The sequence below is a fragment of the Saimiri boliviensis genome, chromosome 17 (genome assembly GCF_048565385.1).
Source record: "Saimiri boliviensis isolate mSaiBol1 chromosome 17, mSaiBol1.pri, whole genome shotgun sequence".
NCBI classification, from domain to species: domain Eukaryota; kingdom Metazoa; phylum Chordata; class Mammalia; order Primates; family Cebidae; genus Saimiri; species Saimiri boliviensis.
Genome location: NC_133465.1, coordinates 12,839,366 through 12,854,533, shown reverse-complemented (window position 1 = coordinate 12,854,533; position 15,168 = coordinate 12,839,366). Strand labels below are relative to the sequence as shown.

The window sequence follows — 15,168 nt, the reverse complement described above, 5'->3', positions numbered from 1 at the left end:
TTTGTTCTTACCGATGTAAAATTGGGGATGTTAACACTAACGGTAAACTGCACCCCACTAGCAAGGCAACTTCTTAAGCACTAGTGAGAACTTAAATTATGTTTCCATATGTTATATAGCATGTGGAATATTAGAGGCGAAAGTGTTCCTAGGAGACATCTAGTTGGCACTATTCATTTCCTATTTGAGCCTCAGAAGGGTGGAAGGCGTCACTCAATGTCACACAGCGAATAAATGACAAAACTGAGATTGTATTGCAAGTCTTCTGGATCTCAGTGCAGTGCTTTTTTTTCCATGAAGTGATATAATTTCTAAGCTTTTCAACAAGGCATATTTGAAGTTAGAAACTTAGCATGGATGGTTTGCCAGTAACTGGGGGGTTCTGGGTACATTCAGCATTTCACAACATGGCATTTTCTAACTGTGACTGGTGACAGGGATTACAAAATTATACACAGATATTTATTTACTTTAAATTGGTGATTACCTTTAAGAGTCATCCATCAAGGGCAGGCAACCTAGAATGAAACCCATATTCTACACAAGGACACACGGACCATCACTGCTTCTGTAGCTAATAGTTTTTCCCTACAGTTCTAGGTGAGAAAGGACACTGAGATTTTTCTATGGAGTGGTATAGGAACAGTCAACTTGCTAAGGTGCGACTTAGACCAACAGCATCATGTCATCTGGAAATATGAAATTTCAGGCTCCACCCCAGACCTTCTGAATCAGAATCTGCATTTTTTTTTTTTTTTTTGCAACACCTCCTAGGAGATATGTATGTATGTGACAGTTGAAAAACATTGCTTAAAGGATTGTAGAAGAATTTATCTGCCATTAATGGGCTTTGTACAGTCAACCTTGTCTTCTCTAGAAGTGATTTGTAAGAACTGCACACATAGAATGTCAGTATATCCAATAGAGTCACGTGGACGTTTTTGAATCAGCTAATCTGTGTTAAAGCAGGATGAGTAAACAGAGGCAAGTAACACATCCATCTACATAGAACCTGCTTCCTAGAATTCCAACCTGTGGATTTTTCTTCTCCTTATAGACTTCATAGAACTTTGTGACATCTTTCAAAAAGACGTTTGAAAGTCTTTAAACAAAGACTTTCTATAAACAGAGACTTCTTGCTGCTTTCTCCTTAGCACTGAAATGGTATTGAACAAGTATAAAACAATAAAAGGACTTCAAATAGCCCCTTGGAATGCTTTGGAATCAAATTTGACCTAAAGTTGGGAGAAATGACTTCAAATCTTTTTTTCTCATTCAAGTCAAGTTTCTCCCTTGATGTGACCATCCCATTACAAGGACGTAGACTGGATAATAGTTATGAATTCCGCCATTGCTTCCAGAACTGAATTTTGCAACTCTGTTAAGGATTGTCGACTCCTTGATCATGGCTGGTGTTATTCCCTTTTTCCTGCCAAAACAGTAAATCTTCCTGCTTTCCTATAATCTCCTACATATGAATTTTTTTGCTGCTGATGGAGTAACTAAGCTGAACAAACTGCCATCTTAAGTCAAATATCAACATAAATGGCTATTTCATGTTGCAAGTATTCTTTTCTTTTAAAAAAGCAAGACTATCTTATCCCAGGTTCCCAGAAGGATTTGAATATGTATTTACTTATCTCGGGTTGCCCAAATGTCTCCCGGCCTCACCAGCCTGGGGCTGGGAATGAGGTTACATCCACGTCTATGCCCAAATTACAATACTGTGAGCTCAAGAAAGAATAAAGCCTCCTTTCCTACTGTTTGTTAGGCACTTTCAGGTGGTCCCAAAAGGGTTCTTCCCAGGTATGCACAAATCATGCTTTCAGCTGAAGCCCTCTTCTATCCCAGCCTATTCTGCTGCAAAGCATAATTTCTAAATCCATCTTTTCCAATAACTAGACAAAAACACTCAAGTATGTTAATGAATAAAAAAAGATATTTGGAGAGCCGGTGATAACTAGCATTATCTGAACCCCAGCTTAGTTAATGACAGGTGCTGTATGACTGAGTTGCAAAGCACAACCTTCAGCTATTAACCTTCGATTGGCTGTGACAGTATAGGAGCATGGGCATGACTCTGTTTTTTACTTTTTCTAGATTCATATGTATTCTTAAAGCAATTTCAGCTATGTATTCAGGAGGAGGCAAAAATGAATGAATGAATGAATGCACCCCTGTATATCTAAATAGGAGTTTCAGAAGCCCTGCCCCAAATTTCATGCAAAAACCCTTACAAAGAGTCTGTTTTCTCTTATTGTATACACACTGCAGATATTCCAGAGTCTTCCAGGCTTGCCAATGTTGTTTTCTAATTTTCGTATTACAGATGATTCTTAGAAGAATGCTCAGTGTCAGGAAGGAGAAAGACTAAAGTCAAACAAAGAGCGTGTCAATCTAGAGCCAACCATGTAGCACTCAGGTCAAAGAAACATCACTATGAGATCACTCAGTTCAATAACTGATAATCATTACGTTCAGTCGAACGGAGTTTTTCTCCATCTTTGGGATGGTATAGGAACCGTCAACTTGCTAAGGTGTGACTTGGACCAGCAGCATCAGTGTCAGCTGGAAATATGACATTTCAGGCCCCTCTCCAGACTTTCTGAATCAGATTCATTTTTGCAATACCTCCTAGGAGATATGTATATGCATCACATATGTATCTTTCTGATTCCATATCAGTTTTCTAACTGACTCATAAAGTAAAGGATGGATGGATATTGCCCACTATACTCTATTTAAGGAGTCAGAAGTATGTTAGAAGCAGTCCCCTCAAAACTGTGACAAGGTATATATATATATATATTTTTTTTTTTAATTTTTATTTTTTTGACACTCAGAGAGCTAAGAGAGGCAAGAAAATGTAACACCGAAGATCTCCGCTGGGCAAAAAAAAGTTCCCAAGTCATAGAATCAGGAAATATATGAACTGAACTTCTTGGATTACCCCACTCCCCAACTTGTAAAGAATTAACCTCTTTTAGCAAGACAGTCATGTGAATCTGCTGGGTGGAGATCTTCTGATCAGCTCCAGGACGCTAACAAAGACCCGATCTTGGTCTTCCATTCTGTTGCTGGGATTACAATTCTGAAGACCCTGTAATGCCACTAGAATTATAATTCTGGAGGCCATGCATTAGCCCAAGCATCGGAATTGTTTTGAGAATGGAGAGAAGTATGCCTTTTTTGTGTGATCAACAGAAACTCAGTATAGTATCTGACACACTGTAGATATCCCATATTTGCTGGGTGAATGAGATCACTCCACACATTCACTGTCTCTGCTTCCAGGATACTCTCAAGCCTTAAGAACATGAGGAGATGCCTGTGTCTGGAATCAGCAGGTAGGCAGAAGAGGGAAAGGAAACAGGCAATACCATTTTTCTTATTTTTGCCTGCGAGGTCCCATAATGAGCCTCTGACTTAAGAGTCTGGATGCCAAGAAGGCTTCTTTTTTCCCTTTTATGTCCTTTCTTTATTTTACATAGTATTCCTTCAATTCTTATCAACCTCACAGTTTACAATATTAAGCTATTTAAATCATGAAAAACCATGATGCATATAAAAGTCTGTATCTTCATATGTTCAATTTCCTATTGAAAATCTCCATTTAAACAGCTCCTTTTGGTTCTTCCAACCCAAATCCAAAACAGATTCAATCATCCTCTCCAACACAGATCTTCCTCCTTGGTTTCTCAGTTCATGGGTGAGTGCCCCCACCCACCCAGTTGCCTAAGACTGAAAACAGCTTCACGCTTTACTCCTTCTTTTCCCTCACTAGTAGTATCCAACCAATCTTCAAACATGATTAAGTCTGTTTTCTAACTTTCTCTCGAATCTATTCATTTCTTCCCAATGCCTTTACCTATGCTGTCATTAGTGGTATCTCAGATATACTTGCAATGCCAAAGTGTGTACCGTATGACCTGTGGGCACTAGGCATACCTTGTTTTATTGTGCTTTGGGCTTTCTTTTTTCTTTTGAGGTTTACAGATACTGTGCTTTTTAAAAAAATTCAAAGTTTGTGGCACCTGTGTGTCGGGTAATTCCATTGATGTTATTTTTCCAACAGCACACATTCACTTCATGTCTCTGTGTCACATTTGGTAATTCTCACAATATTTCAAGTCTTTTCATTATGATCTCTGTTATGATCATCTGTGATCAGTCATCTTTGATGTTACCATTGTAATTGTTTTGGGGTGCCAAGAACCACACCAATTAAGGCAAACTTAATTGATAAATGTTGTGTGTGTTCTGACTGTTCCACTGACCAGCAGTTCCCAACTCCTTCCCTCTCCTGGAGCCTCCCCATTCCCTATGGCACAACTATATTGAAATTAGTCCAGTTAATAACCCTACAGTGGTCTGTAAGTGTTCAAGTGAAAGGAAGGGTCACACATGTCTCACTTTAACTAACAAACCAGAAATGAGTAAGCTTAGCAAGGAAGGCACGTTGGAAGTTGAAATAGGCTGAAAGTTAGGTGCCTTGTGCCAAACAGCTAGCCAACTTGTAAATTGAAGGGAAGAGTTCTTGAAGGAAATAAAAAATGCTACTCCGGTCAACACATGAATGATAAGAAATTGAAACAGCCTTATTGTAGATATGAAGAAAGTTTTAGTGGTCTGAATAGAAGCTCAAACCAGCCCACAACATCCACTTAAGCCAAAGCCTAAGCCAGAGCAAGACCCTAACTCTATTCAGCTCTATGAAGGCTCAAAAGAGGTGAGGAAGGGACAAAAGAAAAGTTTGAAGCTAGCAGAAGTTGGGTCGTGACGTTCAGAGAAGGAAGCTCTCTTCATAACATAAATGTGCAAAGTGAACTGCCATTGCTGATGTACAAGCTGCAGCAAGTTATCCAGAAGATCTAGCTAAGATCGTTAATTAAAGTGGCTGCATTAAAAAACAGATTTTTCATGTGGACAAAAAAGCCTTCTGTTGGGAGTAGATTCCACCTAGGACTTTCATAGCTAGAGAGGAGAAGTCAATGCCTAGCTTCAAAGCATCAAAGAACAGTCTGATTCTCTTGTTAGGGACGCCTGCAGCTGATGACTTTAAGATGAGGTAAATGCTCATTTATCATTCTGAAAATCCTCAGGCCCTTAAGAATTATGCTAAATCTACTCTGGGGGCTTTCTACATGAAATAACACAGCCTAGATGACAGCACATCTGTTTGCAGCAGAGTTTACTAAATATTTTAAGCCCACCACTGGGACCTACTGCTCAGAAAAAAGAATTTCTTCCAAAGCTTTACTCCTCATCAACAGCACACCTGATCACCCAAGAGCCATCATGGAGATGAACGTTGTTTTCATACCTGCTAACTCAATATCCATTCTGCAGTCTATGGATCAGGGAGTAATCTTGACTTTCAAATCTTATGTAAGAAACACATTTTGTATGGATATAGCTGCCATGGATAGTGATTCCTCTGATGGACCTGGACAAAGTAACGTGAAAAGCTTCTGGAAAGGATTCACTATTCTAGATGCCATTAAGAACATTCGTAACTTATGAGAAGAGGTCAAAATATCAACATGGAATTTGGAAGAAGTTGATTCCAACCCTCATGGATAACTTTGAGGGGTTCAAGACTATAGTGGAGGAAGCCATGCAGATGTGGTAAAGACACGAGGCGTAGAATTAAAACTGAAGCCTGGAGCTGTGATTGCATCGCCACGATCACATGATCAAACTTTGAAGGATGAGTTGTTCTTATGCGCAAGCAAAGTAAAGAGTTTCTTGTGATGGACACTACTCCTAATGAAGATACTGTAAACTTTGTTGAAATGACAAGAAAATGTTTAGAATACTACATAGGCTGGTGGGCGCAGCTGCTCACACCTGCAATCCCAGCACTTGGAAAGGCTGAGGCAAGCGGATCACAAGTTCAGGAGTCTGAGACCGGCCTGGCCAATATGGTGAAACCAATCTCTACTAAAAATAAATAAATAAATAAAAATTCGCCAGACATGATGGCATGTGCCTGTAATCTCAACTACTCAGGAAGCTGAGGTAGGAGAATCGCTTGAACCCAGGAGGTAGAGGTTGCAGTGAGCCAAGATTGTGCCACTGTACTCCAGGCTGGTGACAGGGCAAGACTCCATTTCAAAAACAAAACAAAACAAAAAACAAAGAAAAACCCAAAACAAAAAACTCCCCCCAAATGACATAAGCTTAGTTGATAAAGCAGGGCAGGGCTTTGCAAGAATTGACCCCAATTTTGAAAGTAGTTCTACTTTGGATCACATGATATCAAACAGCATTGCACACTATGGAGAAATTTTTTTTGTGAAAAGAAGATTCAATCAATGAGGCAAATGTCATTGTTGTCTTCAGGAAATTGCCACAGCTACTCCAACCTTCAGCAACCACCACCCTGATCAGTCAGCAACCATTAACAATGAAGCAAGAGATTCCACCAGCAAAATGATTTTGACTTACTGGAGGTTCAGGTAATCATTATCACCTTTTCACAACAAAGTGTTTTTTATTAAGATATGTACATTGTGTTTTTCTTTTTCTTTTTTTTTTTTTTTGAGACTGAATCTCACTCTGTTGCCAGGTGCCAGGCTGGAGTGCAGTGGCATAATCTCGGCTCACTGCAACCTCCATCTCCCGGGTTCAAGCAATTCTCCTGCCTCAGCCTCCCGAGTAGCTGGGACTACAGGTGCATGCCACCACACCCAGCTAATTTTTGTAGTTTTAGTGGAGGCGGGGTTTCACCATGTTGGCCAGGATGGTCTTGATCTCTTGACTTCGTGATCTGCCCGCCTCGGCCTCCCAAAGTGCTGGGAGTGTTTTTCTTGTTTTGTTTTTTTGTTTTTGAGACAAAGTCTTGCTCTGTTGCCCAGTCTGGAGTGCAGTGGTGCGATCTCAGCTCATCGCAAACTCCATCTCCCGGGTTCAAGCGATTCTCTGGCCTCAGCCTCCTGAGTAACTGAGATTACAGGCACCCGCCACCACACCCAGCTGATTTTTGTATTTTTAGTAGAGACAAGATTTCTCCATGTTGGCCAGGCTGGTCTCAAACTCCTGACCTCAGGGGATCCAGCTGCCTCAGCCTCCCTAACTGCTGGGATTACAGGCATGAGCCACTGCACCTGGCCCTTTGTTTTTTTTTTTTAGACAGAGTTTCACTCTTGTTACCCAGGCTGGAGTGCAATGGCGTGAACTCGGCTCACCACAACCTCCGCCTCCTGGGTTCAAGCAATTCTCCTGCCTCAGCCTCCTGAGTACCTGTGTTTACAGGCACCCGCCACCATGCCCAGCTAATTTTTTGTATTTTCAGTAGAGACGGGGTTTCACCATGTTGACCAGGATGGTCTCGATCTTTTGACCTCGTGATCTGCCCACCTTGGCTTCCCAAAGTGCTGGGATTACAGGCGTGAGCCACCGCGCCCGGCCCCATTGTTTTTTCAGACATAACACTACTGCACATTTAATAGACTACAATATAGTGTAAATATAACTTTTATATGCACTGGGAAACCAAAAACGTTGTGTGACTCACTTTATTGCAATATTGGCTTTATTGTAGTGGTCTGGAACCAAACTCATTACATCTCTGAGGCATGTCTGTATTTAGAAGGCACCCCTAGAGTTGTGCAAGTCCAGCCTGCACAGACCTCTACAGTGGCTGCAACCGCCCTTCGTTGCTTAAAGAGTTCCAATGGCTTTTGAGCCCCCTGCCCCTACTCTATCTCCCGCTCTCCATTCTGCCCACCACCGAGTAATTTTTCAAAAGGATGAGTCTAACCATCCTTCCCCTGACTCCTGCCCTTCCTTCGGACACCTCACTGTCCTTTGCATGAGTTTGCTAGGGCTGCTGTAACAAAGTACTGAAGACTCAGTGGTTTAAATGACAGAAATTGATTTTCTCACAATTCTGGAGGCTAGGAGTCCAAAAGCAAGGTGTCAGTTTCCTCCGAGGCCTCTCTTCTTGATGAGCAGGTGGCTGTATACTCTGCCTTTAAGTGGTCTTCCTTCTGGGTGTGTCTGTGTCCTAATTTCCTTTGCCTGTGAAGACCTCAGTCAGGGCCAGGCACAGTGGCTGATGCCTGTAATCTCAATACTTTGGGAGGCCAAGGTGAGTGGATCACTTGAGGTCAGGCATGCAAGACCAGCCAGGCCAACATGGCGAAACACTGTCTCTACTAAAAATACAAAACTTAGCTGAGCATGATGGTGGATGCCTGTAATCCCAGTCACTCGGGAGGCTGAGGCAGAGAGAATTGTTTGAGCCCAGGAGGTGGAGGTTGCAGTGAGCCAAGATCACGCCACTGCACTCCAGCCAGGGCGAAACAGCAGGACTCTGTCTCAAAAATAAATAAATAAATAAATAAATAAAAAGACATTAGTCCAATCTGATTACAGCCCATCCTCATGATCTCAGGTTAGCTGGATTACCCCTTTAAGGACCCTGTTTGTAAATACAGTTCCATTCTGAAGTGCTTTAGTATTAGGGTAATTTAGCCCATAGCAACCATGGAATAAAATTCAATGTCCTTAATACGGGTTTCAAGGCCCTTTGTTGGGGCTGCTCCTCACGCTGGGCTCCGGCTCTCACCCACCTCTCTGGCATCCTGTGGTCTGGCGGGGACTCCGTCCACTTCTTTAGTCCACCACGCTCACTCCCTTCCCTCAGCAGGCCTTTTCAGCTGCAGTCACCTCTGCCTGAAGCACTGTCTCTTCTCCCTGGTCTCCCATTCACCTGGGAAATGACTATGCTCCCTCCAGAGCCTCATGTTCCACAGACCGTTTATCTTGGCAAGCTTTTGTGTGCCCAGAGGGCCAGATTTCAAGGTGATACTCTTTTGCACTCCTGTGAAATCTTATAGCCTCATCAATGACAGCACTTCATCCTCCATTTTATAATGACCAGTTGACCCACTGGTAACTCCCCCTGGGCATAAGCCACTGTGTCTGTGAGGAAGGCTTTTGCAAACCCTCAAGTCTCTGAGACTCACAGAAACGCATTTGGAAATATGGCCCTCGAGAGTGGGTGGCCCGTGGGAAAGGGCTGTGAGCAGCTGAGTCTCCAGGGCTTCCAAAGTCGCCTGGCATCAGGCATTGCCTAATATCCATGAGCTTAAATGCTACTGGGAACTCAATCATAATGTATTTACATTCTTATAAATCCAAATTATAGCTTGGAAACCATCCAGCAAATTCATGTCTGAGTAAGACAAACACATGAAAATCTTGCATTATGTGAATATGTGTCCAAAATTTTACAATAAATATCAGTTGCATTTGCATTCAAATATTAAGCTACTTTTCCCAAATATGGCAGTGCTGTGATTATGTGATAAACATGAAAAAAGACAAAATGATTATTTACATTTTGTCTTCAATTTTCTAATGGCAGTGTTTAAGTGTAGTGAGTTCATATTTTCTCTTATTTAACTGGCTGTTAGTCTCTCTGAAAATCATATTATAAATAACCAACACAGCAGGAAATAATGCTTGATACTGTAAAGTATTTTTTAAATTTCTTTTTAATTCATACCTTCACCCTGGTGTCTTGAATAGAATGATCTATGCAGAGACAAGATGTGTTGGATCATACTTAGGAAAAAGGGATAGTCATTTAAATTTATTACTAGAATAAACAGCCAGAGTTCTCATCAAAAAAGAGGATCTTTTTACGGCCCCAGAGTTTTAAGGAGCAGATACGTGATCAGGAAACCCCTGATTCCAACTGGTAAGACTGGAGATTTGGGGGTTCCACCTGCCCCACATCTACTTTCAGGGATGTGTTAAATGTAAATTATCCTTTGTCCTATAATAAATGATATTTGTTTTAAAAATTGGAATATAGCCGGGCGCGGTGGCTCACGCCTGTAATCCCAGCACTTTGGGAGGTCAAGGCGGGTGGATCACGAGGTCAAGAGATCGAGACCATCCTGGTCAAATCGGTGAAACGCCGTCTCTACTAAAAATACAAAAATTAGCGGGGGCTGGTGGCTCGTGCCTGTAATCCCAGCTACTCAGGAGGCTGAGGCAGGAGAATTGCCTGAACCCAGGAGGCGGAGGTTGCGGTGAGCCGAGATCGCGCCATTGCACTCCAGCCTGGGTAACAAGAGTGAAACTCCATCTCAAAAAAAAAAAAAATTGGAATATAAACTTAAGCAAAAGCAAGTAATTAACTTTAAAACACATTTAAATTGGATTGTACTATATTACAACTTGCTTTTTGATTATTTCACATTCACAAACATACTTCTACAATATTGCTTTATTTTTATGTCAGTTTATCCGTTATTGTGTAATATGTGCAGTCATTGCACAACGTTTTCTACATAGAATCTGAAAGTCATTATGTCCCATACTCAAATCTCACTTCTCAGGATTACACATTTTGAATGGTTTGATATTTTAAGTGAACTTGTTATTTATAAAAATTGCAGAGATAGCTTATAAAGAGTTCCCATATGTCCTTCACCCAGTTTCTCCCAGTGTTCACACCTTACATTACTGTGGTTCATGTGTCAAAACCTAGAACCTGACATTGGTATGTTACTATTGACTAAGCTCCAGATTTTCCCAGTTTTCCATTAATGTGCTCTTTCTGTTTTAGGTTCCAATCCAGGGAACCACATTAGATTCTAACTTTAATGTCTTTCCACATCCATGACAGTTTCTCAGTTGTTCTTTGCTTTTTTATTATCCTGACAGTCTTAAGGGCTCCTGGACTGGGAAGATACTTATTTTTAACCATATATTCATATTTTTCCATGCATGTGTTAAAAACACAAAACATAGCAAGCTATAGAATTTTTATACAAATATGATGTACTATACCCGTTTTTTTTTTCATTTGTGGATGTCATTCTACATTAAAACTTACTTTCCTAAAAAGTTACATAGTATTCTGTTATGCAGCCTAAATCTTAATTTACTAGCCAGCCTCAGATGACAGATATCTCCTTAACATTCTACATTGAAATTACAGACTATGCTGCAATGATACTCCTAGATCTAAATCCCTAAGCATGTGATTGATCATTTTCTAAAGGTAAAATATTAGAAGATGCCAAAGACTTTTTACTTAGAATATTATCTACATGGCCCAAAAGGTGTCCAAAAAGTTTTTGTGTATTTTTTTTTTTTTTTTGAGAAGGAGTTTTGCTCTTGTTGCCCAGGCTGGAGTACAGTGGCATGATCTTGGCTTACTGCAACCTCCATCTCCTGGGTTCAAGTGATTCCCCTGCCTCAGGCTCACCAATAGCTGGGATTACAGGCGTCTAACACCACACCCAGCTAATTTTTGTATTTATTGTAGAGAGGGGGTTTCACCATGTTGGCCAGGCTGGTCTCCAACTCCTGACCTCAAGTGATCCACCCGCCTTGGCCTCCCAAAGGGCTGGGATTACAGGCGTGAGCCACTGTGCCTGGCCCTAGTTTCTGTGTATCTGTCATGCCAGCATTCATGTCTGCAATCACATATTGCCTATCATGTCTTTCCCTAAAATGGAGTGCCGTTGCTTTTCATCTTGACAACTTGATACGTGAGAAGTGGCTGATTGCATGCGAAGCTGAAGTTTTTTAATGCTTATTACCCTTACGGCTTTAAACAAAAAATCCTATTTATGGGTATGCCCACATTGGGGAAGGGGAGAGGGGAATGCATGGGCCATCTTTTCCCCCACTCATTTATAAGAACTCTTTCCATAGATAGGACAGTAGCCCTTTAACCTGACATAGGAAAGTAATTTTTCTTAAGGTTCTGTTCTCCTTATTTTCTCCATAGTACTTTCTTTGGGAGGTGGGGAGCAGAGTCTCACTCTGTCACCAGGCTGGAGTGCAGTGGTGCTATCTTGGCTTACTGTAACCTCCATCTCCTGGGTTCAAGTGATTCTCCTGCCTCAGCCTCCAGAGTAGCTGGGACTACAGGCACCTAACACCATGCCCAGATAATTTTTGTATTTTTTAGTAGAGATTGGGTTTCACCACATTGACCAGGATGGTCTCGATCTCTTGACCTTGTGATCCACCCACCTTGGCCTCCCAAAGTGTTGGGATTACAGGTGTGAGCCACCACACCCAGCCAGTACTTTTTATACATATAAAGGGAAGTTTTACATTTTTTATGCAGTCAATAATTATTTTTCCCAGTATAAATATAAATTATGCTCTTAGTAGTATGGTCGTGAAGCCTTTCTCAATAATGCAATTATTTTACTATTCATTTGTATTTTCTTCTGATATTTTCATGTCTCTGCCTTTCTTTAAACATTGAACCCATTTGTAGTTTAATTTGGTTTGAGATAGGATTCTAACTTTGTTTTTCCAAATGCTTAGCCAGCTGAGTAAAAATCTGAATTTTACCCAGTTCTCAGAGATAGGTGCAATATTGTTCCTAATTTTACAGATAAAAAAAACAACAACAACAAAGGCACAGAGGTGGTAAGTAACTTGCAGACTGACACACAGCTCTAAATGGTGGAGCGAGAATTCCAACCCCATCACAACCTGAAGCCATAACCTTCCATCACTTTCATCTGAACCTGAACACCATTTAATGAACAACCCAGGCTTTCCGCATTGCCTTGACATTTCAAATTTAGGGACTAGAAGCAGACCACCTGTTAAGGATCCCGGAGAGATTTCCAGCAAGAGAAATAGGAATAGGGAATAAGGGAAAACTGCCAGTTCTGTCTCTATGACCATTTTCAGTTAAATTGTCACTTTGCTGAAGGGCGCAGTCCAAGAAGAATACAACGACACATTTCTATTCCTGTGCTACTCAGAGTTTATAGCTCACTCGTCCCATGCCTTCTACACAGGAGCAGAGCTGTCCTAGGAAGCAGCTTAAGGCTGCTGAGCAACTCATGCAGCTGTGTGCAAAACTGCATGAGTCTCCTAAAAGATATTCCGGTAAAAGTATCCCTAAGCTTTATGGTCAGCTTTCTACTTTTGCCATTTCATACATTTCTGCATAGAGAAACTTTATTCCCCAAATCAAGAAATCCACCACAAGTTGCTAACTACCTAACAGTTTATAAGCTTAGTTGCAAATTAATTGAGTTATTTAAAGAATTAAAAATTACCGGCCAGGTGCCGTGGCTCATGCCTGTAATCCCAGCACTTTGGGAGGCCAAGGTGGGTGGATCACAAAGTCAAGAGATCAAGAACATCCTGGCCAACATGGTGAAACCCCATCTCTACCAAAAATACAAAAATTAGCTGGGCATGGTGGCATGTGCCTGTAGTGCCAGCTACTTGAGAGGCTGATACAGCAGAATCGCTTGAACCCAAGAGGCAGAGGTTGCAGTGAGCTGAGATCATGCCACTGCACTCCAGCCTGGCAACAGAGTGAGACTGTCTCAAAAAATAAATAATCAAAAAATAAAAATTACTTCTCTGATGATAAGTACCTAGAGGCCAGGCATTGGACTAAAAAAAAAAAAAAATCTAAATTTTACCCAGTTCTCAGAGATAGGTGCAACATTCTTCCTAATTCTACAGATTAAAAAAAAAAGGCACAGAAGTGGTAAGACTGACAAACAGCTTGCAGACTGACACACAGCTCTAAATGGTGGAGCGAGAATTCCAACCCCATCACAACCTGTGGTGACAGCCATAACTTTCCATCACTGTCATCTGAACCTAAAAGTTGATACATTCCAGTGGTACCAATGGAGGGTTCTTTACATGGCCTCTGATTCCTGGACTGAAAGACTTTGGTGACTGTCACAATAATTTCCTCACCATTGTGATTCATTTCACTCCTAATGTCTCTTCTTTTTTTGCCTTGTGAAATTAAATCAACAAGGACACCAGGTCTTGAATTTGGGTGTGGGCTCAATATATTGCACTGCAAACCCATTTTCCTGTTATGCAAAAAGAACGTTGACAGAGTTTTAGTGGGTTCTCAAGGTTTATATCTGCTGCGTTTCCTCTGTGGAATGTACCATCTACCACGAATGACAGGAGCTGACACAGAGCGAATGACTGCCCATCTCTGTTCCTCCAGATCTCTCTGTGTTCCTTCCTGTCAACTCACAGTGAGAGGTTTAATGTTATTCATTACCTTTGCCATTATTAATTTTTATAAGATATCAATTATAATAGAATATAGTCGTTTTATGCTCAAAGTGCCCAAAGCAATCTTTTCTGCACACCCCTGACCTTATAGATTAGGACACCGAAATTTGTCAATGTTAATTACGTTCTCAAAGGCACACAGCTGTTTAGTGGCAGAACCTGATGGAACTCTCAGATCTCCTGACCTCCACAGCTTTGTTTGCTCTTTGTACAACAGCTTGCTGCCTTCAGTTGTATGACAAATCTTGCTTTTTGACGATTTTTTTTAATGCAATCACTGGATGGCTGACTTAGGTTTCATGTAACCAAACACAGCTTGAAAGGGCTCTTCCCTATGCCATACAACAGAGTGTCTGTGAATGAGTGGATGGTCAAGATATGCATACCCGACATCAACCTTCTCATCTTTTCTCAGTATGAAGACGTACAATTTATAGTGTCATACTCATGCAATGTAGGGATCAGAGCCTGAATAGTTTGTAAGTACATCTCCTGACTTCTTTTAATGGTCAGATGTCACAGATGCTTTTTACAGGGCCTGCAAGGCACAATTCTTGCATCGTTCGGTTGTCACGACATTCAATCCATGCACTCTACAAAATATGCTTTTAATTTTGTACATAAAAATGCTATGTAAAAACTGCAGTTGGCTCACTCAGCATCCATTCCTAGTCCCTTCTTTCTTGTCCTGATCTACTCTAAGAGTCTGCAGGACTGAATACTTACATTTTGGCTTCCTTTGGATGTTCATCAGGGATGCAGGCAAAAGTCTGTTGAAAGGGGTCTCTGACAAATAGTCCTGGTCAAAAGAGGTCTAGAGGCAGATGGTGAGCTCTCTTGCTTTTTCCAGCCTGCAGCATTGGTAATATCCATAGGTGCCGTAACTGTCATATAAAGATGCAACAACAGACATGATGAGGAACGCCAACATGCTAGGCCTGGCAGAACAAAAATGTTAGAACGATCCTGCATCTCAGAAGGCATCATTAAACAGTTGAAGGCATCCCCAGACATCCCCCACACACATTTATTGTTTTGTTTTCAACATAAAAGTATGCTCTGTTATAATATATCTTGAAAATTTAAAAAAAAACATACAGAAGAAAAAGG

The 15,168-nt window shown here is 41.1% G+C and overlaps 1 protein-coding gene across 1 annotated transcript in view; it reads right to left on the bottom strand.

Moving 5' to 3' along the window:
* MYOCD (myocardin) overlaps positions 1-14,887 on the bottom strand; it is a 171,993-nt gene extending 157,106 nt beyond the window's left edge. The window contains exon 1 of the mRNA XM_074388194.1: positions 14,785-14,887. Coding sequence (XP_074244295.1) covers positions 14,785-14,809 — 25 coding nt within the window. The 5' untranslated portion in view covers positions 14,810-14,887. The remainder of the gene's footprint in view (positions 1-14,784) is intronic.
* Between the last annotated feature and the right edge of the window lie 281 nt (positions 14,888-15,168).